Below are 27,817 nucleotides of genomic sequence, written 5' to 3' on the forward strand. Positions count from 1 at the left end.
GCGTTGACACAAATTATTCATGCTACTTTAGAGTTGTTGGCTAAAAGTAGTTCGAAATTACACGTACCATTTGCATCGCACAGGTACCAGACAAAAAACTTTGATGTGATGTGAAGTAAAGCCACCATCAGTTCAAGGTTACGGGTAGACTTAAAGTAGCCACTATATGATTCATCCATTCACTTTCTTAGTATAACTGTATGCGAAAAGCAAACAAAAAGGGTTGGGCGGATATGTAAGCAGAGTCACTAACATGCATTCTGCGGGAAAAGAGATGCTCTTCCAACCATAATATCCAGTTAATTAAGCAACTCGCTATACGCGCTTGTGCTCACCTGATGCTTGTATTTGTTTTGAGGAGGGTTTGTCAGACTCGTCCTTCAGAAGAAAACATTCTGAAGTTTCCTTAAGTGACAGGCTACCCACAATCCATCGTCCAGTCACTAATTCGTCTGATGCCCTGATGCTTCCTTCCCTTCACGTCCCCGTGATAAATTTTGTGTATTGATATAATACAGTATGATGTAATAAATACAATGAAATATAATATAATATAATATAATATAATATAATATAATATAATATGATATAATAAAATATAACATAATAAAATATAATATACTATAATATAAATCATTGCAATCCCATATATACAATTTAATAAGCTCGTCAGATGCCCTGATGTCCATGTAAAATTGTAATCCAATATATAATGCATATAGTCATGTATATGGTATAAATTAGTATACGAATACATCGCATTCCATTGGAACGATTTCTAGTTGGTCATATGAACACTAAACTAGGCATCATACAGCCTGTTTAGAATGAAAATGTATGTGCTCGATTGGCGTCACCCGGTGGATACGTGTACAACACAATTTAAATTTGCAATGATATATGAACAGGTGAAAAAAATATCATAGCATAGCTGACGAATCGCTATTTCAAAAAAATGCGACAAAAGACGCGGACTAAGTCAGCTCACCACCACCGGTACAGGACAACAAATTTTGACTGCAATAACTGGATGAAAACCTAATCAGTTCTACTAAAACAAATGTTTTCATTCGGTTTTTGCATTCAAAGTTTTTGTCCGGTTCTTGTAAAAAAGATGTCTTTACTCAATTTTTGTATTGAAAATACTATATCCGGGGTTGTTTTGCATTCAATGTTATTTGAGGTTATTGTATTCGAAAATACTTCACGGGATTTACAAACCAATTAACGATTCAATGTTATTTGAGGTTATTGTATTCGAAAATACTTCACGGGATTTACAAACCAATTAACTGCTACCCGATTTTAGCATTCAGCTGTTCATATTCAATTCGTCTAATTTGAAATCCAGTGAAGTCAATAATGATACCGAGTGTTTCAACTCTTCATCTTCCTTTTTGAAGCAATCTTTTAAATGTATACAGCAAAACTCACTCGAGCAAGATGGTCAAATAATGACATGGATGAAAAATGAGAAGCAGGAGTACAATTACCCTTGTTGATAATTGCTTCGAAAAGGACGAGATGGACATTTTAGCAAAAGCTTCCGAAAATCAAAAATAAAGGCAGGGAGAGTTATCGTTGTGATCAGGGCTGATCGCAATACAAGGTACGTAGTGATAGGAAAGAATAAAAAAGAGGTGAAAACTGCGTCATGTTCGTTCCATCATTACGAATTCAACGGTGAGCTCGCTGATAATAGCGTAGGTTCAATCATTTTATTGGATGAATAAAAGAAGAATACAGCCAATCTTTTTCACATAAAATTAAAATTTCTTTTTTTATTATAAACAGTATATACCACGAATTTTACATGCAAATTATGTTGACAACATGTATAATATATAATAATTGGTTCGAATCCATCTAGCAGTGAGAAGAGAAAATGAATTAGCTCAATAATTGTAATTAAAGTCTGGCTTTGTTTGCCACAGATTTAGTTTATTACAGTCATTCGACGAATTTCCTTTTTTCATGAATTGCGTCATATGTGGATTCTTATCACCAATTTAATCAATAGTTTTTAAGCATGTTGTTTACATTGTTCTATCCTTTGATATTCTAAGCAACTTCTCATGGTCTGAAAAACATGTGTCCCTTGAAAAAATAATGGATTTATTTCGAACCAGATTAAAAACCAATCGAAAACTCCTGTAATCAGCCAAATAACTCATCCTTCAAAATAATGCGATGATTTGTTAAACCCATTAAATATGACATAAAATATAATTAATGATTAAACTTTTAAGGACTGGTCATTAAATTCTCCTAGTTTACATAATTCGTTAGTTGATGGCCAAACACAAACTCATTTCAGCTGTTCGAGTCTTCAATTTTCAGTTTCTGAAGCACTGGAAATAGTAGTAAAAAAATCGTAAAAGAACACACTTCAGACTTCGCAGCCGCTACATAGGGTACATAACCATTGCATAGCTGGTGCTATGAATCTACTGACACTAAGAATCCTTCCAGGTCGGGGCTCTAACAACTAGGTAGACGAAAACCATTTTATTCCATGATGCCGTATATGTCACGAATCTTCAATCAAACTGTGAAAAGTACCACTTGAGCAAATTTCTTATAGATTTCTTACTCTATACTGCTTCAAGTATATCCATCTTTATTACAGCTCCCGCATTGAAACCGTTTAAATGATATCTGTTTTATTGTTCTGATGGCTTGGCGGAAAGGATAAATTGAAAATTGGTGTGTTAGGTTCGAACTCTCTCATGGCACTGTTCAACTCACCCGTGAATATATATGTATATGTAATGAGCGCACACAATAATGCAATAGAGCTTAAAAGCAGGAAGTAAATTTCCAAAAATATATAAAATAATAAATATATTTCAAGATCATTTTTGGATGCACGCACATATGCATGCAAGCGCAAAAAGGGACATGCTTTACGGTAGCTCTCGATTTTTGAATATTGAATGGTAAAGAGGTATTCATTGCAGCTGACACAGAAATGTAGATGATATATATGCAACATCATTAATATTAATAGTGAAATTTTGTTGAAGACAAACGCTCTTTATACGCTCTTAAAACAAACGCATAATATTGGGTCGCTGACATCAGTAGCAAATTTGCACAACAATCACATTTTAAATACGTTTCCGAATTGTACGCTGAGCATTACGATGTGGAGAACCGTGTATGTACACCAAAGCATAATGTTAATTCATTTATCTTTCTGTTCCATGTTCTACTGCAACTCAGATAATGATTACTGCGGTGCGTATGTTGATTATTGATTTGGATTAGTAGGATTATTTCCGAAAGAGTCACATCAGTAACAACTACTTCCTTCGCTCCGACTGGTGACGGCATTCATTGGATTGATTTAACATTGTACGATTTGATGTATTCAGTGAGTATAAGTTACAACGCCAATTTATATATCGTAGACAATAAAAAAACTTTGGACTTACAACTTTTCTAGAAATTTGTTAGCAGATCGATTGGACCAAAAAGCGTTTTTACTGATTTAAGAAACGTAGCAGTAGTCTTAGAATGGATTTTCTTTTGCAGTTTGAATTTGGTTAAAATGGGTAGCTACTTCACTACCCATTTTGACAGAATTCAATCTACAAAGGAATTTAGCAGAAAATTTTGATAGAAGTTATAAACTTACTGACCTTCGCCTTCTTTTTCGATAAAATGAATTAATGTTTCGGATCTCAAACCCTTCTTGTCCTTACTTCTACTAAATACTGCAATTTCTCAATTACGATGTTTCAGCTATTGATCAAGTTTGAAGATCAATTGACTGTCACTTCTGATTCCAGAAAAGGATATAATGGTAGAAATGACGCAATCGGTAAAACGCATCTTGTAACTTACCGCTCAATTTTTTTGGAGATGGCTGAACCGATTTCCACAAACTTAGGCTCATTTGAAAGCTAGTAATAATCTACTAATGCCTATCACTTCTGGCAATATAATGATATAAAAGACATAACCGACAAACGTGTTGTTTTTACTGCTCAATTTTTAAAGAGATAGCTGAACAGATTTTAATAAACTTAAGTTCGTTTGAAAGCTTCTATTAAATTTTTTATCAAGTTCAATGAGCAAATTGCGGTCACTTCTAGTTCTGGAAATTTAATGGTATAAGTGATGTAACCGACAAAACACTCTTTTTGCCTTTTTTTCTCCGCTGGTTGAACCGGTTTTAACAAGTGTCGGCTCGTTTGAGAGATACAATTGAGTCGTGGATCATGTTAGAAAAGCAGACTTGTGATTCCTGTGATACAATGGTATAAGTGACATTACCAACAAAATGCGGTTTTTCTCTCCACTCAATTTTCTCGAATATGGCAGTACAGATTTCAATAATTTTAGGCTTGTACGAGACTGAAATTGGGTTGTGGATCGAGTTCGAAGATCATATGGCTGACACTTCACGTTTCGGAGATATAATCGTACAAGTGAAGTAGTCGACAAATCATTTTTTTCTATGCGCAGAATTACTCAGAAAGTGACCGAATGTTACCGAATATGTGACGTAACCGTTGAAATATGCTTTTGTGAACTACCCGAATGAATTGGTATCAAAAATGAGCCCTAATTTGTGAAAATATTTTAATGAGACTGTGTCGATGGCAAGAGAAAGGTATTATCACGCCACAAAGTTCATTAACATTTTTTTTCATACAACCTTGTGCCATACTAATTATGTATCCGATTTTATCACTATTGGAAGTCGAATAATCCGCAGAATAATGTCGTAAATCTACCAATGGGAAAACTATGGGTACAATAGCCCTATTAAAATACAAGGCATTTTTTCTACTTCAGAATACAATTTTCAGGCTAACAATCATTCACTTCACGAAGAACTGTTCATTTCACATTTTGTTTGTTTTCCATCAATTTTCACTCTTGAAAGTCGAATCTTTCAAAGTGCTTCGCAACGAAACGTAGTTCCTCATCCTCACATCATTTATAGCATTGAGCAGCTAACTCGAGCATGTTGCAGAGCAAAATGGATAAAGCATCTGCTGCTGACAGTAGGTGTGAAGTGATTAGATGATTAATTTATTGTTTGTTATGCACGCGCTTGATTGAAATATATCTTGTTTGAAGAATTGAGAACGTTTATCTCTTCGCCTAAACAAATCTTCAGGTTTCGATCGTTTTAAACATCATACGCCCGAAATACGTACAATGTTTGGAAGCAAACTGAAATATTCGGTGCTTGCTAAAAATAATAACCATGCGAGAGTGCGAGAACACCGGCGGTGCAAGCGGATACAAAAGACCGGAAAAGGTGCTTAGAGGAAAATAGTGTTGTTTGATGAGACCTAATTGCAATAAACTGCGTAATGATTTTCATATGATGGAGGCAATACTTACTCTGGCCGATATGCACTCGCTTCATCCATGGATAAATTTGTGGAGGTGGTCCTCCTTTTTTCGATCCGCTACCTCCTCCTTGGGAACTACCTCCTTCTGTGCCGCTGTCATCATCACTTGCATCGGATTCATCGCCATCTGGGCTCCCCAGGGGTAAATTCACTTGATTCACTGGATTTCGATTACTAATATTTCCACTATTGTTATTAGTGTTGTTTGAACAAACTGATGTAGTTGGAGTTTTTATTGTTCGCGACACATTTTCTGCCACTGAGCTGGGGGATAACTTCGGAGAGATATCCGGTCGGGTGTTTCCTCCGGCTCCACTGCTACTAGTACTTGCTGTGCTTAGATCTTGAGGACTTGTAGTACTATTATTGTTGCTAGTATTTCCTACATTTGTACCTGTACTAGCACCATCACTAGCATATTTACAGCTTTGAGAACTGAGGGCGGATTGTTGCTGTTGTTGGTTTATTAAAAACTTTTGTGGTTGCAGCTGTGTGTAATCAACCATTTCACTCGATTGATGCCCTCCACTGCTAGAGCTACTGTTTACATTCCCAGATCCTGCTGTCAATGGATTATATGATTGGGGGTTAGAATAGTGTGCTTGATGCGGGGTGCCAGGATACAAATTGGGGGTGTAAGCAGATGGCGGGAAATAGCCGTCACTTTGTCCACCACTACTGGTAGCCTGATTATTATTTGGATGTTGTGCATTGTTGGGATAGCATGATGCGAGCGAATTTACGAACTGATAGGAAGACATCACAAAGTTGTTGGCATCCATTTTTGAGTGTCAGTGTTCAACACCATTCACCTAAAAAGAGTAATCAATTATGGAATATTTAGAATAATAACCAAAACAATCAATAGAATGTACATCGAATTAAATCTATTTCAATGTGATATTTGCATTGTATATCGTAAATTGATTAAAGAGAACATGGTATTTGGTAGAGTTAGAAAATATTCATTTTTATTCAAAAGCGATGATAAATTTGTGATCACTCACATCTTGCAAGAAAATTGTTTCTGACCTGAGACTTTGTGTAAAGGCCTGAATTACACCTATGTAAACTTCAGGTTGAACAATTTCTCAATGTCTCAAATTATGCTAACCTACTTCAATTTTCGCAGGTTTCAAAAAGCTATCCTCAGTACTGTAAATTGATCAGAATTAAAAAAACCTCAATATATAGCAATCAAAATGATTAAAATGATTATGAACCATAATATCGTAAACCAGAGAAGAACAAATTTTTGATATGCTTTCAATCGCATTCAATTCGATAATAGGATATTTGTTTTAATCAAAGATCGAGTCAAAGTGAGTTTGTTTTGTTATAAACTAATAAGTCCTACATTTTATAGAAATTGACTGATTATGTTATAGTAAAATGCATTTTTTTATAGAAGACGGGTATAGCGTGATGGGTAAGTATGACTCTCGACGAAGCGCGCAATAATATACTTTTTTCGATTATTATAATGTCCTGAACATTGATATATAAAAAAATTGTATTGAAAAAATATGAAAACAATCATTCAAATATGTTCATTTGTTAAAGAACGGCTTGACTATAAAACATTTGACGAGTCATTTTAATGATCAAATAGAACCAAATTATCAACACTTGAATGAAAAATAAAAATAATCATTTTACGGCGATTTCACGAATTCTGATCCATCAGTAAATTAGTTATTGAAGAAGTTTTTGATATTTTCTTGCATTGAAATTATTGTAATACGTACCGTGTGTTTCTTTGCAGGCGAACAATTTTTTACTCTTTTTTGCCCTGTTTTCGTGTGTTAAAATAAGTGTGGTGTGCATTCGATGAACTTTGGTATAGGTACACTTTGGTATAGATACACCGTTACAATTTTGGAAGTAGAGAAATGAAACCTTGCACAATTCACACAATATATTAACTCTCTTTTTTCATGTCAGTTTTATTCGTATTCATGTCATTCAGTTTTGTCTCAGACATTACCTACCCACTTTTTGCAACAAAATGAGAGTACATGCCACACAGCGAGTGCAACAATATACTATTTGAGTTGGAAGTTAGTTAGATATAGTGTTTATTTTGCCCCGTTCTAAATTTTGAAAGCCGTTCACCGGCTGCTTCTATTAATTCTCAGTTATTACAGATAAACAAGCGGCAATGAGTTCTCACCGATGGGAAAGTAGGTTTTCGACGAAAAGTAGTTCAAATGAATAATTTTACGTGAAAGAGATAGTTTGCATGCACGAGTTCAGCCTTTGAGGTGTATTTTTCGCAAAGGGTGTAGCCGGGTGTGCATATAAAAACTGCCCCCTAACATATATTAAATTGATATAACCTGTTTGAAAGGGTTTGTATTGGAGATGGTTTTCCCAAAATCTCAACCCTTTAACTGCCCTATTTGTAAAGTTAGAGTGGTTCCTCTGACTTTCGTTTTATTTAAATTTTTCAAAAACGCAAAAAAGCAAACAATGGAAAACAAATCAGGTTTATTTTAGATGTTATGGGAAAACTTTCAGATTTTTTGCAAATTTTTTCAAAATATTTTTCATATTATAAAAAAGGGTAATTTTTCATTAAAAAAATTGTTTCGCACTTACAATTATGGTAGACACTCTAGATTTTACATAACAAATGAATCATTTATGATTGCATTACGCTGTATTATTTCCAGATTTAAAAAATGTGGACGGGGATCACATTACACTTTTAAATAAATAATTGAATCGAAAAACCATGCGTCTCCATCAAATTATTCATCTACAACAATCAATTCATCTACAACTTGAGTTCAAGTCTTTGGTATTGAAGTAATTATCAATGATAAAAGAAATTCATTTCTAACGTTATTCACACACGCCCGCACGCCTGACACGATTTACCTAGCAATAATGTAGGGAATGCACTAGTGAACATGTGTGCCAATTGACAGTTGTAATTCATAAGGAAATAATAAGGACATAAATCAGAACTTATGAATTGGCTAATATTTAGTTTTAAATATACAGCTTAAAGTATTTATTTCTGAACTGATAAGTCATTTTACATTTATTGTATTCAAATCAATTAAATCAGCAAATACACTGCAGTCAATTTTAATCTCACATTTTTGCTATATTGAGTAAAGACTCTGAAGAACATTAAAAATATAGTTCTTTTGCAGGAAAAAAGTATTCTCAGACATCAAGCGCAAAATTAAAAAAAATCGAAACAAAGTTTCCAAAAATATCTGTTCGTCGACGACATGGTATGAATAGCCAAGTTAAAGTCAAACGGCTGAAGCCCATAAAGCCGGATAAATCAAACTGGGATCGGACTGACTGTAAATCCGTTGGAACACAATAAATGAGAGGAAAAGACCTTCCTACTCAAATAATGACGCTTGTCGACGATATTGTGTTGGTTGATGAATTCGAGTATTCATTCACTTTTTACCGCAGATAAGGATACAAGAAGAGTAATACGTCACCACACGAAATTAACCAAGGACGTATAAGCCATGGTTTCGAACAGCTGCATCAATCACGATAGACTGAGCATGTCATCAGGATAACGGACGCAACCACGTGAAAAAGATTCTTGAATGTGATCCGGTAGGCAGTAAGGAGTAGTAAGCGAGTAAGGTGGATCGATCAAATGGATGGTGAAGCACGTAGTATCCAAGTCTTGAATGGCTAGTGCAGAGTTGTTATAGTCTGAGATGTATGGAGACAATTTCTAGATACAGAAAAGAAAAGCATAGGCTTGAGCTGATACATGCAAAAATCACTCCATGAAACATTAGAAAAATATCACTAACTGCAAAGAAATTCGAATTCGAAGTTTCTTCCTTTGCACTGACATCAACAAGAGATCTTCTCTTTTACATATATACACCACTGTTGTATGAAGCGTGCACGCATCATGAGTGCGTGTGTTTATTTTTTTTCCTCTGAAAATCTGAATTTGAAAAAAATCAGAAAGTTTTCCTATAATACCTAGAATATTCCTAAAATAATTTTTTTGTTAAAGAGGTTTTTGAAAAATTAAAATAAAATGAAAATCAGAAGACCACCCTAACTTCACAAATATGACAGTTAAATGGTTACATGTTTAGGAAAAACATCTCCAATACAAATCCTATCAAACAGCGTATATCAATTTAATTTCTGTTTGGGGGTAGTTTTTATATGCAAACGCTGCTACACCCTTTGTACTTCCGCATTGCTAGACATTTACCTGATGCAAATGAAAAATTTGTATGGCTGTGTTGACTGAATTTCGCAGTAAATTTTTTTATTATATGGCGTTCTCGTTTTTAATTTGCACTACACCGGTGCAGTGCTACACTGAGGCATGAACAAACGAACAAAAATGACGAAAACATAAACAGTAACCATTGACTACAATAAACGATTTCATTGCACAGAGCTACACCAAACTTTTAATGAGTGCTACGCCAGTGGTATCGAAGCAGAAAAAGTGTAGCACTGGTGTAGTGCAATTGGCAAAAACGAACGGTTTTAGTGCAGCTTTCGCTACACCGGTGTAGTGCGATTTAAAAACGAAAACGACATTAGTAAAAATTCTGAGACGTAGACGTAGACTTGAAGTGCCGATAGTTTTGGTTTTTGTTTTCTTTACCGCATGTACGAAATCGAACACCGCACGCTTTGTTCGTACTTCGTAAGCGGTGTTGTGTTTTCTTCAACCGTTCCAGCGCATAACGTACGTAACGTTGCGCTTTGTATGACGGTTTGATATTTTTGACACTTTGTAATTCCTCAACCGAAATTTAGTATGAGATCATGAAACATTTTGCAAAAATATTTTCTTGTTTAGCATCATCGCTCTACATAACTGTTTAAGATTCTCAAGACTCTTTATCTTGTGATTCTGAAGGCGTATGTTGGATCCGGATTAAATTCAGGAGAATATTATATGACACCATAAGACCTTTCAATTAAGTTTGTGAAAATCGGTCACGCAATAACTGAGAAAAGTGTGTAATTTGATTTATTTCTATAATCACCCGGAACCGGAAATCGGATCAAGTATTCCTATGAGATATTATAGGAAACGAGTCACTCTGCTGAAATCCGAGAGTCGTTTCGCCGAAAGGGACATTTCGTTGAAAGAGTAATTTCGAATATACTACTGTGGGAAAAAGTAGTAGACTTTTGGTCGAGAAGGTGTTGACGACAAACCACATCCAGAACGGCCATCAACATCAATTGTTGACAGTTTTCTTCGATTATCGAGGTGTGGTGCACTCCGAATTCCTTCCGACCGGCCAAACTGTTAACAAGGAATATTTGAGTGTTATGCGTCATTTGCGCGAAGCTATTCTTAAAAAGAGGCTGGAATTATGGGTTAACAACCCCTTGTTTTTTGCACCACGATAATGCACCGTCACATATTGCATTGACTTTTCGTGATTTTTTCGCCAAAAATTCCGCAACCAAAAATTCCGCAACCACCGTATTCCCCTGATTTAGCTCCGTGTAACTACTGGCTATTCAGCAAACTCAAACAACCGTTCTAGGGAGACCGTTTTGAGTCAATTGAAGACAGCAAACGTGTGCTCCATCTTCGGTGATTGAACGAGCAAAACAAAACTAGGAGGAAGGGGGTCTTTAACATAAGCAAAACAATGATTAAGAGGAGGGGGTCTTGAGCATAAATTTTCGTTTCCCATTTTGTTCATTTGAATGAAATGCAAAATTATTTTATTTGATTCCATTTTCCCGAAAATTCAAAGAACTATGGGAAAACTTTATGTTATCTTCCCATGAGCGTGAGTGTATGTAAGTATCAGCATAACTACGAAACAACTAAACGAATCGCCACCAAGTTTGGCATATGCACTGAAGGTGTGAATCGATACTATTTAACGAGCACAGGTAATGGGTAACTCTGTAATCAGGTAATGTAAAATTTATTCGACGAGAAACAATGCTTCTTGACTTATACATATACTACGTTCACATCAAGGTGATTATAAGGTTATTTTCAGGGAGAGGAGTGTAGCAAGTGCACCAGTGTTCTTTACGAGTACTACATATTTCTAGCAACTAAGTTAGGGTCACAAAAGTATTCACAAGAGAGAAGGGGAATAAGTATTTTAGCAAAGGGAGGTAACCATGGAATTGACGAAGAAATCATACAATCAAATTGCTCATAATATCATTAATAATAGGTTCGATCTCACGAGAAGACACGTTTCATGATTTTCATTATTTCTTAAACATGATACCGGCAATTGATTTTATTAGTGCAGTCTTTGTGAAACCTAACTTTATAATCGACGTGCAGAGTGTCGAGGATTGCAATTTTTTAAACCAATGTTATTATGATATGGTTCCATAGATACGAAGCAAAGATGTTCGATTCACTTTCATTGTAATTTGTTGATTGCATGCCAAGTACTTAGTAAAAAATACGCCAATGCCAATATGTTTATGTATGGGTATGTGCAAGTAGCGAAAATATGTATTCAACGGCTGGATACAAAATTTTTCACAAAATTGGCTTCATGAAAGATCATATAATCCAATCGTTCATTATTAAATTTTATTCGGAACCGACTTTTGGATACATGTATGCCTGGCCACCTACGGAAATGTTGGTAGCGATTCACAACTGGCAACGAGCAAAAAAACGGTCCCGGTGATATAAGTCCATCAAATAGATAAGCCCTGTGGCATTCGGCGGAATTATTTCAACCAAAAATTGATCCATTGGTTTCCTGTTTCATGTCGTAATAGGTGAAAAAAATCGCTTTTAGGTCAAGGTGAACTTGCGTACCGATTACTGGACGGCATCTGGAGATTAAATAATGCAGTCGTGAACGGAATATCTTGGGTTCTTACACAGCGCATCTTCTTCGCATCTTGTTGGATTTTGAATGCTCAAAGTATCCAATATTTTTATATCTTCTAGTTGTTGTATCACTAGTGCTGGAGATAAAGTATTCATTATTCAGATTGATAATGGTTAGAATATCACAAAAACATCTCCCGCATAAAATGTACAGCACTTATGATTTTATCCAGACTTCTACAAAAAGGTAATGCTTATATAACTTCGGTTCAAGGACCATATTTTTTGAAATAGAAAACTTATACATTTGAATGTTATCCACGCGAAATGCCTCGAGTATGTATACTTCCAATTAGTGCTCTTGATGTATCTCGCATATCTGAGGTTACAACTCATAATATTTGTGTTAGTCTGATTATTGTTATCATAGGCAGGAAATAAGACTATTATTCAGCACATTTCCCTCATAACCAAATACTGCTGCAAAAGTGTTTCACCACTTATAATCGGCACAAACGAAAATGCTCACCATATTATTTGGAGCAGCTCAGATATTAATTTGAAATATCCTAAACAGATAAAAATTTGAGCTGTGCAAACCTGCACTCTCTGCATTAAATCAATGCACCTTGCCTTGGGATCTGTTTTTAATGGTGCTGTCAGGTTGGATTATCTGTAAATTTGAACAAATATCTATGGAAGGTTGCATGCAGTCGACTCATACGATGAGTCTCGAAGTGCTCGCGGGCGTCTTACCGTTGAAAAACCGATTCTGGGATCTCTCATATCGATTGCTAATCCGATGCGATATCTTGAATCCGATGGTGATTGAAAACTTCGAAAGGCTTGTCGAACTCAATTCTCAGACCCGTTTTATGTCCTTGTATTTTGATTACATGGCTCAGAATATTAATCCTTCTTCGTTTGTTTCCAACCGTGCTCATTTCTTGGATACTACTAATTCTACTGTGTTTTTCGACACATCCATGAGAGAAGAAATTCGTGGAATTCCGGATCACGTGCGCCCTCAAGTGGCCCCAAATATTTTTTATAATAAATTTAGAACAGTCAACTGTGAAAAGATGTTTTACACTGACGGATCAAACATCAACAGGTCCACAGGCTTCGGAATCTTCAATCAGAACATCACCGCTTCGTACAAACTCAGTGATCCGGCTTCAGTTTACGTCGCAGAATTAGCTGCTATTCAGTACACCCTCGAGATCATTGAAACCTTGCCCAAAGACCATTACTTCATTGTCACGGACAGTCTAAGTTCAATAGAAGCTCTCCGCGCAGTGAAGCCAGGAAAGTATCCCCCATATTTCCTGGGGAAAATACGGGAACATTTGAGAACTTTATCTGAACGGTCTTATTCAATATCGTTAGTCTGGGTCCCTTCGCATTGTTCCATTCCGGGCAATGAAAAGGCAGACTCATTGGCTAAGGTGGGCGCATTAGAAGGTGATATTTATGACAGACCAATCTGCTTCAATGAATTTTTCAGTATCTCTCGTCAGAAAACTCTCGAAAGTTGGCAAACTTCATGGAGCAATGGCGAACTGGGACGATGGCTGCATTCCATTATCCCTAGGGTATCGACGAAACCTTGGTTCAGGGGGATGAACGTGAGTCGTGACTTCATTCGTGTGATGTCTCGGCTCATGTCAAACCATTACACCTTCAACGCGCATCTCCGGCGTATTGGAATCGTGGAGAGCGGTCTCTGCGCTTGTGGTGACGGCTATCAGGACATCGAGCATGTCGTATGGACGTGTACGGAGTATCGTGACGCCAGGTCTTTATTAAAGGACTCCCTAAGGGCCCGAGGTAGACCACCTGAAGTTCCGGTCCGAGATGTGTTGGCTAGTCGGGATATCTCTTATATGCTTCTTATATACCAGTACCTCAAACACATTAATATCCAAGTGTAATCTGTTATACCTCGCTCAGAAAGTATAATCTCCACCTACAGGTTCGACACTAACATCCGCTCGATTCTCTCGATCACCGTCCCTGTCCACCATCTTCATTGGAACTAACGAGATCTTTTTTTGTCACTAACTTTTCGTTCCCCCCTTCCATGTCTCTTCACCATCTCGATGGCAACTAATTAGATCTCTGTAGTTTTCAAACATTTTGTTTCCATACCCCCTATTTACCTCGGTTTTCACAATATTTACTTTTTTTATTTTCTCATCTCTTCGTAACATCACCATCACCGCCTACGGTCCTACGCTCCAGACGATGACCAGCATGCGGGCCACCCGCCGGGCCTTCGTAGCCTGGGGGTGTTTCCCGCGGACCCACACGGACCGAAGGATGCGGCCAACATGGACATTTGCAAACGCCATATGGGAGACCCTCATGCAATATCCAATTCACCGGCATTACATAATGATACTATTCTAGTTTTAATATAGTCGTAATTAAGATTAGTAAATACCCTTGGCATCTTAGAGCTTAAGCAGTGTGCCTTAAAATTGTATTATAATATTGAATAAAAAAAAAATATCTATGGTGCTTTTCACTTATCGTAGTGTTGTCATGAGAGCTCACAGTCCTCGGTTCTGAAGTTGATGTGATTTTTTTTGGTGAAATGCATTTACGCACGGAGTGTGGGACTCTCCACAGGACTACCCAACTGTTGATTGGAACTACCCACTAAAACACCTTGGATCTCCAACCCTACCTTCCCGGCACCACCGCTAGGTATTACTTCGGGGTGATTGAAGTTGATGTGTATCAAGTTAAATACGTCAGGGTTATTCTTGACGCAAAACTGAATTGGTCTGCTCACATTAGCTTCATATTTGAGAGAGCTTGTACAGCTTTCGTTCAGTGCAGATGAGCTTTTGGAGTATCATATACCCTCAAATCCAAATACATTCATTGGATCTATACAACTATTGTTAGACCAAATTTAGCAAATGGATGTCTTGTATGGTAGCAACAAGAAGAAGTTGCGACAGTTCAGTCAAGGCTTAATCATCTCCAAAAGATGGTCCTAATGGCGATGGCAGGAGCATTCACCACAACTCCAGCTTTGAAAGCACTGAGTTCGAATGATTCACGGTCGAATCTAGTGATCGTACGTCGAACTCAAATCGAAGATCTAGGCATCCAAATGCTAAGAATTTCTTATGGATACCCGGCCATTATAGCATGACTGCAAATTAATGGGCTTATGTGTTGACTAGAGTTAATGAGCATTACTACTGTCAAATAGTTGGATAAAGCAAAAGATTCGTTATTAAGCTGCATCCAAACATGCTAGTCGCTGGCGAAGCTGTATACTATAATTGAAGGATGTTCTATCGTTTATTATCCAATGTGGTAAGGTGCTATAGTCAGAGGGGTTCATCGTTCTTCCTGGAGTGAATCAATCTATGCATTGAACCGCCACTGCTCATACATATTGTGAATAGTTCTGCATTCCTCCGGATGTCGCTTTTATAAGATTTCTAAGTCCTTGCGGGGATTGAAAGTTTGATTAAATATGCATTTTGGAACATGCATATTGTTCAGCATCCTTTCGGGGGTGCAGAAAGATTTGTTTCTTTTCGTTTTGAGCTATTTTCTTTCCTCACACACTGCACATTTCCTTACAACGTTTCTTTTATCCATCCCTTCTAATCTGGAAAATGATGAGACGATATAATAGAGCACGAATCTACATCTAATTAGAGGAAAGTGCCACTTGAGTCAATTTATTCCTGATGCCCTTATATCGACAAGATCGAATGAATTCGACCAGATCTCGAAATGTCAAAAACCAAAATATCTCAAAATGTGTGTAGCGAAAATATGAATTGAACGGCTTGATAGATGAATTTTTCACAAAGTTGTCTTCATGGAAAGGTCATATTATCCTTGAAAGTTGATTACCAAATAAACTCATTATGGTTATGTTTGCTGTCGTAACTTTTAAAAATGTCCAGGTATCAAGATGAAAATTTGATAGAATATCAATTACAGATGTGGCAACCTGAAAAATTCTAATTGGGTGACACGGTGGTGATTCCGGGAACTTTTTGATCAAGGTAGTATATACGATTCCAAAATCAAATAATAATGCTTACATACCCTGACAAATTTAATAGCGGTTCAAAAATATAGACATAGTGGTTTCCACTAAATTACTTTCCAAGTACCTATATATGAAAAAGAATATTTAACATAATAACGCAGCTTTTTCTTTTTCGTTTGATTTCTGATGCAGACATGCAAGCGAAATGAAACTTATAGAAACCTGCAATTTCGAACCAATGAACATTTTAACCCTCCGGCAATGTACAGTAAAAAGCAACATGAAGACTCCTCTCGACTTTCCCTTAAAACATGACTGGATCTCGTCGGTCAGCTCTTGTCCTATACTTATTCAGGATCCAAAATTTGGAGGCAAGAGAAATGAAAAATAATAACCCCTACATGTAAGCGTCTGCGTAAATGCACTGATCAAAATGATTTGGAAATTATTGTTGAAAATTTCAATAGCCAAACGCTTTTCGCAAATGATGGCAGATATGATTATGGTTCTTCTCTCACGACGAGAAAGTATAGCAATCCTTGTGAAATTTGAATCCGTACTGTATTTTGCTGAAATTATTTGTTTTGCTTTTTACGCGAATGCAGACTTTCTTCGTTTCTTTTACAATGTGTACTTCAAGAAAAGCATAATTTTTTAACCAGTTCGGTCAACTCATTTTCTCATGAAACTGAAGCACTGAAGTATTGTGACATTTGATATTCACATTTAAAGTACTGTAACATAGATAGCGAAAGTGCAGTGATATTTTGATAGCAAAATCAAAGGTAAAAAAAACAGTTTCCTTGTGAAGTTGCTTAGCAATTTTTCTAACTTTTCGATATGTTATGCTGATAAATCTATATAATCTAGGAAAAATAGGCATACATAATAAAACTTGAATTCATATATATATATATATATATATATATATATATATATATATATATATATATATATATATATATATATATATATATATATATATATATATATATATATATATATATATATATATATATATATATATATATATATGTATGTTTTCACATACTATGATTTGAAAAGTAAAATTTTCGGTGTATCTCTCTAAGTTTCATGTTTGGATTGAACTATCATGCGTCGACTATCTTCTAAAAATGGGAATCTTGTTTTGAAACTGCTTTCGCAAAGTCATCATCATCAACTCACAATAACTACAGATTGAAACATTGGAACAGCTTTTGGCACAGATTCGGAAAATTTTTAATTTTTTTCATCGTCTTTATGCATGAAATTTTCTTGAAATTTTCAGCACACCCGACCCTGTAATATCGGAACTGGAAGCCGTATCCGGAATAAATTTAACGGTTACCTATGAGATTATAAGACCTTTGATTTAAATCTAAGATTATCTAAGCCGTAGAGTTTATGACCTTATTTTTCCGATACATCTAAAAAGTGAAACCGTTGACTATCGGCCGAAGTGAGTCAATTCTGTCATCACCTAACAGGAATTAGAAAAATCTGTTTTAGGAAATTCGCCTATTTTATAAAAAAAACTCTGCAATTGAGCTTTTCACACTAATTACCCGGTACGAAAATAGACGACTTTTTATTCGTATCTATGTTTGTGAAAGTCCGGTTAATCCATACCTGAATAAAGTGTGTGCATATAAATGTTACATACACACATAAATATTGCGATGTCAACGAACTGATTCGAATGGTATATGAAGTTCGGGTCTATGGGCTTTCGGTTTTCACTTTAATTATACCACCAGCGAGTAGATGTAGGTGAATGGCGATGAAAAACATTTAACTAGGATTAGATCGACACTTTAAACTTTGGGTATCTTTACTCGTAGTATATATGATCTATAAGTCAGCTTGCTGTTTTAAATACGATTCATATCATTTTTTTTTATATATTATTTATTGCAATATACAGGGTCCTGCATTCGAAGTGTAACCAATTAAAAAGGCCATAAATTCAGTTTGGAAAATTACTTTTACCTAATTCAAAGTACAAAATGTGTAAAAATAATACAAAATTCAGAATCAATTCACTTTTGCTCGATATGACTACCTTTTGCCTTGACTTGATGACTTGAGAGAGCGAAGGAGTTGCTTCGTTTGGCCGAATGTGACTTGCAGGTATTTTGGCCCACTCGCGGACAATAACTTTTTTCAGCGCCTCGAGACTGGTGTATCTTTTAGTTCGGACTTTGCTCTCCAAAATGGCCCAAAGAGAATAATCCATTGGATTCGCATCTGGTGAATTCGAGAGCCATTGTGTGGACGTGATGAAGTTCGGAACGTTGTTTTTCAGCCATTCTTGGTTCACTCGAGCTTTGTGAGACGGTGCTGAGTTCTGCTGAAACGTCCATGGTCTGCCACCGAAATGTTTGTCTGCCCACGGCTTCAAAGCAACCTCCAGAATACTTTCCCGATAATATGTCGCATTTACCTTGACGCCAGGCTCGATGAAACGATTGGAAAGCGCCCATCTGCGGTTACAGCGGCCCAAACCATTATCTGTTGCGGGTGCTGCCTCCTGGTGGCCAATCGATGACTCAAATTCTCGTATGAACGGTCGGTCAAGTAAACCCTATCGTTTTGAGAGCTTACGAATTGCTCAATTGGAAAAATTTTCTCGTCAGAAAATACAATGTTCGGAAATTGACCGCTTTCGGCCAAACGAAGCAACTCCTTCGCTCTCTCAAGTTATCAAGTCAAGGCAAAAGGTGGTCATATCGAGCAAAAGTGAATTGATTCTGAATTTTGTATTATTTTTACACATTTTGTACTTTGAATTAAGTAAAAGTAATTTTCCAAACGGAATTTATGGCCTTTTTAATTGGTTACACTTCGAGTGCCGGACCCTGTAAATGAAATTTAAATGTGTTTCTAAAAAGTTTTTTTTTTTCATAAACGTATGAACCTAAATATTTCCATTCGAAGTCATTAAATTTAATAACGTGATTATTGTTTGTTTTAAGAAAAGAAGCTCTGGGTTATTTTTATCATCCTATTATTCATTGTCAAAGCACATTCTTCTCTATCTGCTAAATATTCTAGATGACCGAAACGATTTAGACAATGTTAGGCTTGTTTGAATCCTAAAATGTGACTATTGATCAGGCGTAGAAAAACCATGGCAGACACTTCCAATTCCAGAGATATATTCAAATAAAAAAAGAAACTTATACAAATTAAAACAAAATTGCTCTTGTTTGAAAGACGCAAATAGATGTATGATAAATTTCGAATGTGTTACTGTTGATACTTTCGGTTGCGAAAATAATACCGAAAAGGCGACGTGAGCATTAAAGCATACTTTTGTGAATTACTCGAATCTGTCTTTCAAACGAACTATGATTGGTAAAATTTGTTCTTCGGATGAAATTGAGTGTAAGAAGGTGCACACACATACATGCACATACGCACTCGTCGAGCTGAGTCGAATGTTGTATACCACTTGGGGTCTTCGGGACTCCAATTAAAAATCGGGTTGAAATTATAACCGTAATCAAATAGATCCAATCAATGATGAAGCCGGTCTCAATCCAGACTAATAGCCCAGTATATACTACTAACGCTGAAATTCAAATTGAAATATTTCATATGTACATAAAAACTTTTCTGAGTCTTGCACTGATCAGGTATTAATTTGCATCAGTAATATGACACCAACAGATTTGGAAGTAAGTTTGTTACTTGATAAGCATGCTGCATACTCGGACAATTGCGTGCGGCCCAATTGAGCTTACGAAGCACATACAGCAGAGATTGTTATTAGACTGAATCGATGCGTTCATCATAAATGTTACTATATGGGTTACATACAGTATGCTTAAATTGACCTGACATATTCTGTATATAGTATTTTCAATGTGTACAGGTCCCAACATGCTATTTACTATGCTACATTCAGAAAGTGGTTTTTGAAGCACAAAAAAATCAACTTAAAACACGTTTCCTAAAAAAAAAAACAAACAAACAAACAAACAAACAAACAAACAAACAAACAAACAAACAAACAAACAAACAAACAAACAAACAAACAAACAAACAAACAAACAAACAAACAAACAAACAAACAAACAAACAAACAAACAAACAAACAAACAAACAAACAAACAAACAAACAAACAAACAAACAAACAAACAAACAAACAAACAAACAAACAAACAAACAAACAAACAAACAAACAAACAAACAAACAAACAAACAAACAAACAAACAAACAAACAAACAAACAAACAAACAAACAAACAAACAAACAAACAACAAAAAAAAGCAAACAAACAAACAAACAAAAAAAGATTCGAAGATTAGATAAAATTCAGTAATCTGAATTTTTTCGCTCAGAGGAGGTGCTGTACAGCAAGGGTTGAAAGCGTATCGTCATTATCTTCGTTTCGTTGTCGTTGTTATTGGAAGCGATTTTTTTGTAATTTCGTCTTCTAATTTACTTTTTGTTGGTTAAGGTTCTGATGTTGTTGTTAGTTCAAGTTAATATGATCTCTTATACATTGGTTTCAGATGATGGGGCCGAAGGGGGTGATGATATATTGTTAGTATTCGAAATACTGCTGCCAATTTTAATTACTTTTTCATTCTGGTTGCTTGTAGCCGTTCTAGGAAAACTCGCTTTACCTTTAGCATCGCATTAGAGCTGGGATGAGCATATTTTGTATGAGTTTAAAGAATGCTATTTCTTTTTTCGTTCTGGTCACAAACTTTCTATTTTAATATCAATCAACCTAACGCCAACATTCTGGATACCAAGGAAGAAATTCATTCCTTGACTGAAATGACTTCATCGTATTACGTCATGTATCTTCGATCATACGTTTGGAGGTGAGGTCTTTAAAACGCACAGTGTTATTTCCGGTGCAAACCTTTAAATGTATGTGTTAAATTTGTTAAACTTAATCTTATGCACCTTCATAGTATAGTGGATCAAAAGCACTAGTCCCGGTGCTTTTATTCATTAGATTTGTTCAGTTTGGAATCGGTTTTAATATTTACAGTACTATCATATTCTTTGTGCCTGTTGTTTCGGCTGTAAGCGGTTTATGACGCAGTATCTCGGACGAGACACGGAAGCATATTCATATATTTATGTCAACATATTAAATTCTCATTTTTTGTACTTTTTAAAGCAATAGATTTAATAGAGTATAATTGATAAAAGAGCCAAGCGAAGTCTTGGCGTTACATTCCTTTTGTAGAATTAACCTTTCTCTTTCAACAGACTTCGCAACCGATATATATCACTCAGAATCATTGCATGGGTATTACAGGTCGGGACTCGCACATACTGGCTTGTAGAATAAAAAGTAAGTGTGATTGGCTCAAAATGCCTAACGCTTCAGTTAAAAATATGTACCTAAATAAACGATATAAAAAAATGTAATTCTCTAAGTTTGGTGGGTATATATAATGTATGAAGACTGCCTAATGTGATCAATAGACGAACTATTGATTAGAATTAAATTTGATACAGTAGAAAGAGGATAAGGATGTAGCAACGCTGAATGAGCTGAAACTTGTTGATTTTAGCTCAACATTAAGGACATGTATATTCGATCGCATTAGGAATGACTTTGATAATTATCGTTTCGAGCATTCTGAAGATCGTAATTTGTATTAAGGACAACAACAAAGCTTTAATATGTTTCTACTGGCTTGTTTAGAACTGCAAAATGATTATTTGATTTGAATCAAACCTTAACTTTTATGGACGTATAATTTATAAATTTGGTTCTAATAATACTCCATGACTCTTGATTGAGAAAACCTTGTAGACCATATCATATTGGAATGAATCATTGATAATGATAATTCATAATTTGTCATAGAGTTCAAATTGTAAAAATTAATTACGCTATTTTATCTATATAAGTATTCAGAGTAAATATCCTTTGCCATTTAAAAGTAAGCTGGAATAACAGAGAATTCGTTGTTTTCCATAACAATAATACATCATTTTTTCTCATGAAGAAGGAAAGAGCGTAGTAGTTGAGTTTGTCACCTTTTACGCAGCATGTCAGGGTTCGATGCTCAACCCAGTACATTGGGTCAGAAAGTTTTTATATCCGGAGAGGCGATGACGAAAGTAAAATCCTCCATAATCGGAACAACAAAAAAAAAACAATTCTTCTTGTAAAGCATGTATTTGTGGAAAAAATTTAAATTATCACACTTAAATGAACATATTTGGAAGTAGAAAAAACTATGTATGAATACGTTAATTATACTCACTTAATTCTTAGATATTTTTTTCTGATACGATTATATCCTAAATCGATATTGAGAGCAAACTACGAATGTACATTAACTTTTCGTTCAGTAAAATTCACAATTCACAATTCAATTTTATGTTTCATCGTTTGTTTTTGTATATGGAAAGGGTTTGCTCACTTTTCACTAAATTAGATATGCCATTTAATTTGCTATGATTTTTCACTTCCACATACATGAGTACACAGTATCAAGACAAGTTTGAATCCACATATCATTTTGCATATCCGTTGCACAATTTATGAGTATATTCAATTCGTCGTTCTGCAGAAAATTAAAATGTTCGCCAAATATTACTTTTATTCATTCACAACCCATTGTAAAAAATAACGACCGTATGCGAAAGCATATGAACCACACGCAGCCGTACGGCCGATTCACGGAAAACTGTACGTGTTTAAAGCGCCAATGTTTGAGTTTGACTAACTACTTCACGGAATTCGTCATCTCATCCAACATCATGTGGAATGAAAATTTCACTGCTGAGCAGTCGTATGTTTTATGATAGTGTGTGCGCAGTGCATGCTTTTGGTCTCTTTGTACGATGAATCCTCTATACACATATAACGATTGCGAACATAGTATAGACAGTCGGCAAACACACTTGAAACGACTTGAACATCGATTCATGCCAAAGATGTTCGGAAATTTCATGAAAACATGTAAACTTGCGCATACACATAAATAGAAATGGATGGTGTTGAAAATATTTTTTTTTTGGTACTTCTAATAAACAGGTATAGTAATCTTTACGCATAGCTGCAACATGTCACATGAAACCGTTCCAAGACTTTCCCGGCAATTCTACTTCGTCGATTTTTTCATTACCTTTCATATTGCATTTACAGCTTTTCAGTGTATGGGATTGCATGGACTTGTTAACTACAGCACAAAATCAATGCGCTGACTCATGAAAGTAACGAAGATAGCACGAAACGAAAAAGCCAGCATGATAATGAAAACACGCCCTCTTCAATTTGTTCTCTTAGGAGTGAGCAGGATGCCATGATAGATAACTTCGTCGATTCTGCAGGCTGTCGAAGTCAGTGTTAGTTTTTACGTTTGTTTACAACCTGTAACCGCAGCATAAATTATTGCATGAATAGCTTCGATGACATAAACTGTTTGAAATACTGTAATCTGCATCATAATATGATTAGTGAAGTATTATCTGAGACGATTGCAGATAATAAAACTTTATAGTGTTTTTCGATTGGTCTGACTGAGAAATCTTACGTAGTAGTGTTTGTGAACAGTTTGAAAAATGATGGTAATATGTGATACGTTTTAAATATCGAATACTGAATTTTGTTTTTAATTTGTTCATACTGTTATTTGTTTTTAATAATTAAATCCCCCCCTCCCGGTGGACGACCATTATTAGGTTAAAGCCGGTGTAAAATAATCGATAGGGGAGCTGTACTCCTAATCGTCTCAGCTCCACCTCTCATCTCATATATGAGATCCATTATTTAGAGAGATTTGCCATCTCTGTATGCTGTATTGGTTCTAAGGATAAGATAAAATGATTGCAATCGATTCGAACTAAATCAAAAGTATTGCACATTTTGTTTACCTTTTTTTTACTAATAGGAGAATAATTAGATGACTTGCCCAATGAGATGACTATTGGTGCAGTTCCCCTATAACAAATTAAGACGATGCGAGCATAATTGAAACTCTTATATATTGGATAGATTTCTGTAATCATGTCGTCGGTTGAACGTGTTTCTAGCATATTGAATGTGTTACAAAGTCACAATTATTGTGAATTTTATCATTTATTTGCATTTCTTCATAAACTTCTCTTTTGTTATAACGCATTCCTATTAACAATTAGAATTTTCGCCATAGTTGAAGATTACTTTTTTTTAATAAATACGTAGACTATTTTGCTCTTTCGCACTGTAATGACATTGCTTCGTATAATACGCATGCGTAGATATTTAATAACAAGTGGGCGTTTTATAGTTATTTTATAATACAGAAAACACAAAAATGAACAAATTTTAAGTTGTGACTTAAATTGTCCCAAACATTGTTAACCTAGAATTTGACCTTGTTCAGTAACATAGGGAGTATGCTCTAACCCGCCTGAAAAGTAATCCATTTCTGCAAATAAATCTTACCCTTTTACCTAGAGTAGAAAAGAGTCAAGGTTTACTCTATGCTCTGCTTAGAAATGCTTCCTGCTGGTTTTTAATTATGATTAGCAAAAATAACTGGGTTCATTTCGGCTGTCCATTACCTGCTCAGATCACCTGATAATGTGTCACCTGGAAAAGATCAAGTAAAGGATCGAGAAAGAAATATTTGACGAACCAAATGTATTCGAATACATCGAAGATTTTAGTTTTCAATCGTTCATGCGAAAACAAGAGGTTGTTAAACTAATTTGTGTTCTATATACGAGACAACCATGAACGTATCTAGTGTACCATAGTTTTGCTAGTAATAGGCACAGTATAGTATTTGTCGTTGTCTACTTGTGTAAGATTTCCATTTTCTGCACATAACACTAAAAAAAATTCGCCCAAGAGTCGAACCGACCATACGGTTGTACTTTCTGTAATCAAAAATAAAAATAAGATGCAAACTTTCATAATACGAAGAATTGGTTTTCCTGAACTTCTTTTGAACTGTTGTATATGCACTTAATTTGATGTACCTTATTTAATGAATTTTTCAAATCATCTTTGTCCTTGAATTTATGATAAAAATAAATAAAATTTTTCTTATCAATTTTTCATTTACATCTATTATTCTCCGGATTTCCCAATTTTACAATAATGTAATTTGTATAATATGGGAGCTTTTGGTATCGGTATAACTTCTACCTTAATATACTTTTTCCATGTTGGTGCTAACTGTCTTCTAATTAATTTCAAAAAGATTTTGTTCTTATAAAAGATATGTGTGCGATTGAAATACATGAGTAAAATTATTCCAAATTTGTTTGCCTAAATAACTCATTAGTTTCATCAACTTCATAAAATCTTTGTAGTATATTGGTTTTATAGGTATGTTGTAATGCAACTTTTTGTCAAGAAAATGGAAGACTGTCAGATCAATGCTGTGATAATTCGTCCGTTCGGTTTCTTCCAGTCCGAAGTTTGAGTGAAACGAACAAGTGTTTCTGCGCTGATCATCTAGCTTCTCTACTAACACAATTCTTTCTCTAGAAAGTATGGGTATAAGCCTAACATTCTTCTTCTTTTTCAGTAGCAAAGCATTTAAATGGAATTAATTATAGTTTCATGGAAAACCCCTATCAGTAGAGTAAGTAGAAAGCATTTCTCCCAAACATATTATATCAGTTCAGCTCAGATGATCCGAATCAGTTTCAAAATGTCCGTCTCAATTCCTACAAAATCTTCTTTCTTTTGTTTCGATTATAGAGGTTTCAACATTAAGGTCATCCGCCACTTCGGGCCAGATAAACTTTTTGACCATATGTGCGGGGTCAAATCAGGTCTTCCATAAACTGATTTTTATTTTTTTTTAAAATGAAAAACGCCTTGATTTGCAAATGAAGAATCAATTTTAATCAATGATGCATTGTTGATTAGTTTTCGACGTCTCTAAAACTGAACAAAGTTTAGTTTCAGAGCGTCCTAAACATTTATAGTAAAGAGTTTTTCTTTAAATCTTTGAATAATTAGAAGGTTTGTATAAGTTTTGTATCAAATTGAAGCCTTTGTGATGCACGCGTAATTTGAAAACTATTAATTTTGTATCATGGGAAGTGGTTTCCTTCCAAAATGTTCAAATTGATTGCAACTGAAATGCAAATTAGTGAAATCCTACAAAATAAAAAATTCAGTTGATTATCGTAATGTGTTTGATTAAATAAATTCTCTGTAATTGTTTTCTTGTACTTTTCGTACCTGTTCCTGTGATCTCTGTACCTGTTGCTGTACTTTCTGCACTAAACTTTCTATATCTGTTTCTCGACTTTATGAAAATCCTGCCCCTGCTTCTGTAGCTTATACACTAGTTCCTGCACATTCTTTTTTATTTTTGTGCCTATCCCAGCGAACTTCGTGCCGCTAAAAAATGTATTTGGATTAATATTATTTAGAGAACTCGCAAAATCAGAATGATCAAACGATCATCATCAACTAAATCATTTAAAACTGGTAATTATTTTTAATTCGATCTAAGCATTTTTTTCAAAATGGATACCACATACGCTTCGCACCTCAAAGTAGTTTTTTCGTGCTTACATTTTAAAGGTCCCAAAGCAATCTCGGCGATATACATCCAAAGTCGAAACAGCTTGTGAGAAAGAGAATAAATCGTTTCAAAAAGGTGAAACAAATAATTTGAAATTTCGAAGTACTCTGCCAAAACCGTGATTGAGAAAAAAACATGCCCAAAAACGTCTCGAATGGGTTGATATAATTTGGACCGCACCAGGGCCAATCGAAGACGTTTGGACTCAAATGAATTACTGGAGTTGCTATTTGGTGCAATTCACAAAATTTGTAGGAATTATTGAGAAGAATACGCGTGAAAGTTCGTTCAAAGCATGCTTCTAAGATGTCAAACTTTTATTGATGCTGAAGGTGAATGGATTTGCTATTAATGTATTTGCCTGAAAGTAGTCGATACAATGAAACAATATTTGAAAGAATTTTCATTTTCACCCAACAGCGACTACTTTAAAGGTGGATTACTGACAATTTTAATTATATCGAGAGAAGAGGACAATTCCAATCAAAAATTCTTCTGAAGCCATTCAAGCTCCGAAATTAACCTCTAAAGCGTAAACAAATTGGGACCACTGTGCACTTGAATAGAGGAGAAATCACTTTCACAAAAATATCGATATCTGATAGCTATTACCGTGTTGAATTTAAGTCTAAAAACATTTTTTTACAAATTTAATAGTGACAGATATTGGCAAAAACTACCATTTTTTACATAAAATTTTTCGAGAACTGGAAAAGTAATCATAAAATCTAAAACCAATAACAATAGCGTAAATGTTTTCCTGTAACCTTTTGAAAGATATTATGCGAAAACTTAAGTTCATCTAAGCTACTTGTTTTTACAACTCCATGGGGTTTTCAAAGTTTATAGCTACAGTGCGTGTCACAAAAGTCGGATGTAGTTACAGCTTCAAGCCGTCCTTTAAAGTGAACATACAAAAAACGTTTAAAACTGTTTCAATGTATGGGTCTAGTTAGTTGATAGCCATTCAAACTGACCTTAGCTATACTCGTTTCAATCTGCGACAAAAATTTGCCCTTGATTTTCTCGGAGTAGGGTGAATTTTTCTCACAAGCTTAGATTCTAGCATTACCTGCTATTGAAAC

The 27,817-nt window shown here is 35.2% G+C and overlaps 2 protein-coding genes across 2 annotated transcripts in view; both read right to left on the reverse strand.

Moving 5' to 3' along the window:
* The window catches only part of LOC131427209 (homeotic protein deformed-like), a 91,066-nt gene extending 68,128 nt beyond the window's left edge, over positions 1 to 22,938 (reverse strand). The window contains exons 1-2 of the mRNA XM_058590588.1: positions 22,458 to 22,938; positions 5,365 to 6,187 (exon numbers count right to left, since the gene is read on the reverse strand). Coding sequence (XP_058446571.1) covers positions 5,365 to 6,157 — 793 coding nt within the window. The 5' untranslated portion in view covers positions 6,158 to 6,187; positions 22,458 to 22,938. The remainder of the gene's footprint in view (positions 1 to 5,364; positions 6,188 to 22,457) is intronic.
* Positions 8,899 to 27,817, reverse strand: part of LOC131427860 (segmentation protein fushi tarazu) — a 29,747-nt gene continuing 10,828 nt past the window's right edge. The window contains exon 3 of the mRNA XM_058591807.1: positions 8,899 to 9,071. Within this exon, the coding sequence (XP_058447790.1) occupies positions 8,899 to 9,071 (173 nt within the window). The remainder of the gene's footprint in view (positions 9,072 to 27,817) is intronic.

The sequence above is a fragment of the Malaya genurostris genome, chromosome 1 (genome assembly GCF_030247185.1).
Source record: "Malaya genurostris strain Urasoe2022 chromosome 1, Malgen_1.1, whole genome shotgun sequence".
Lineage (NCBI taxonomy): Eukaryota > Metazoa > Arthropoda > Insecta > Diptera > Culicidae > Malaya > Malaya genurostris.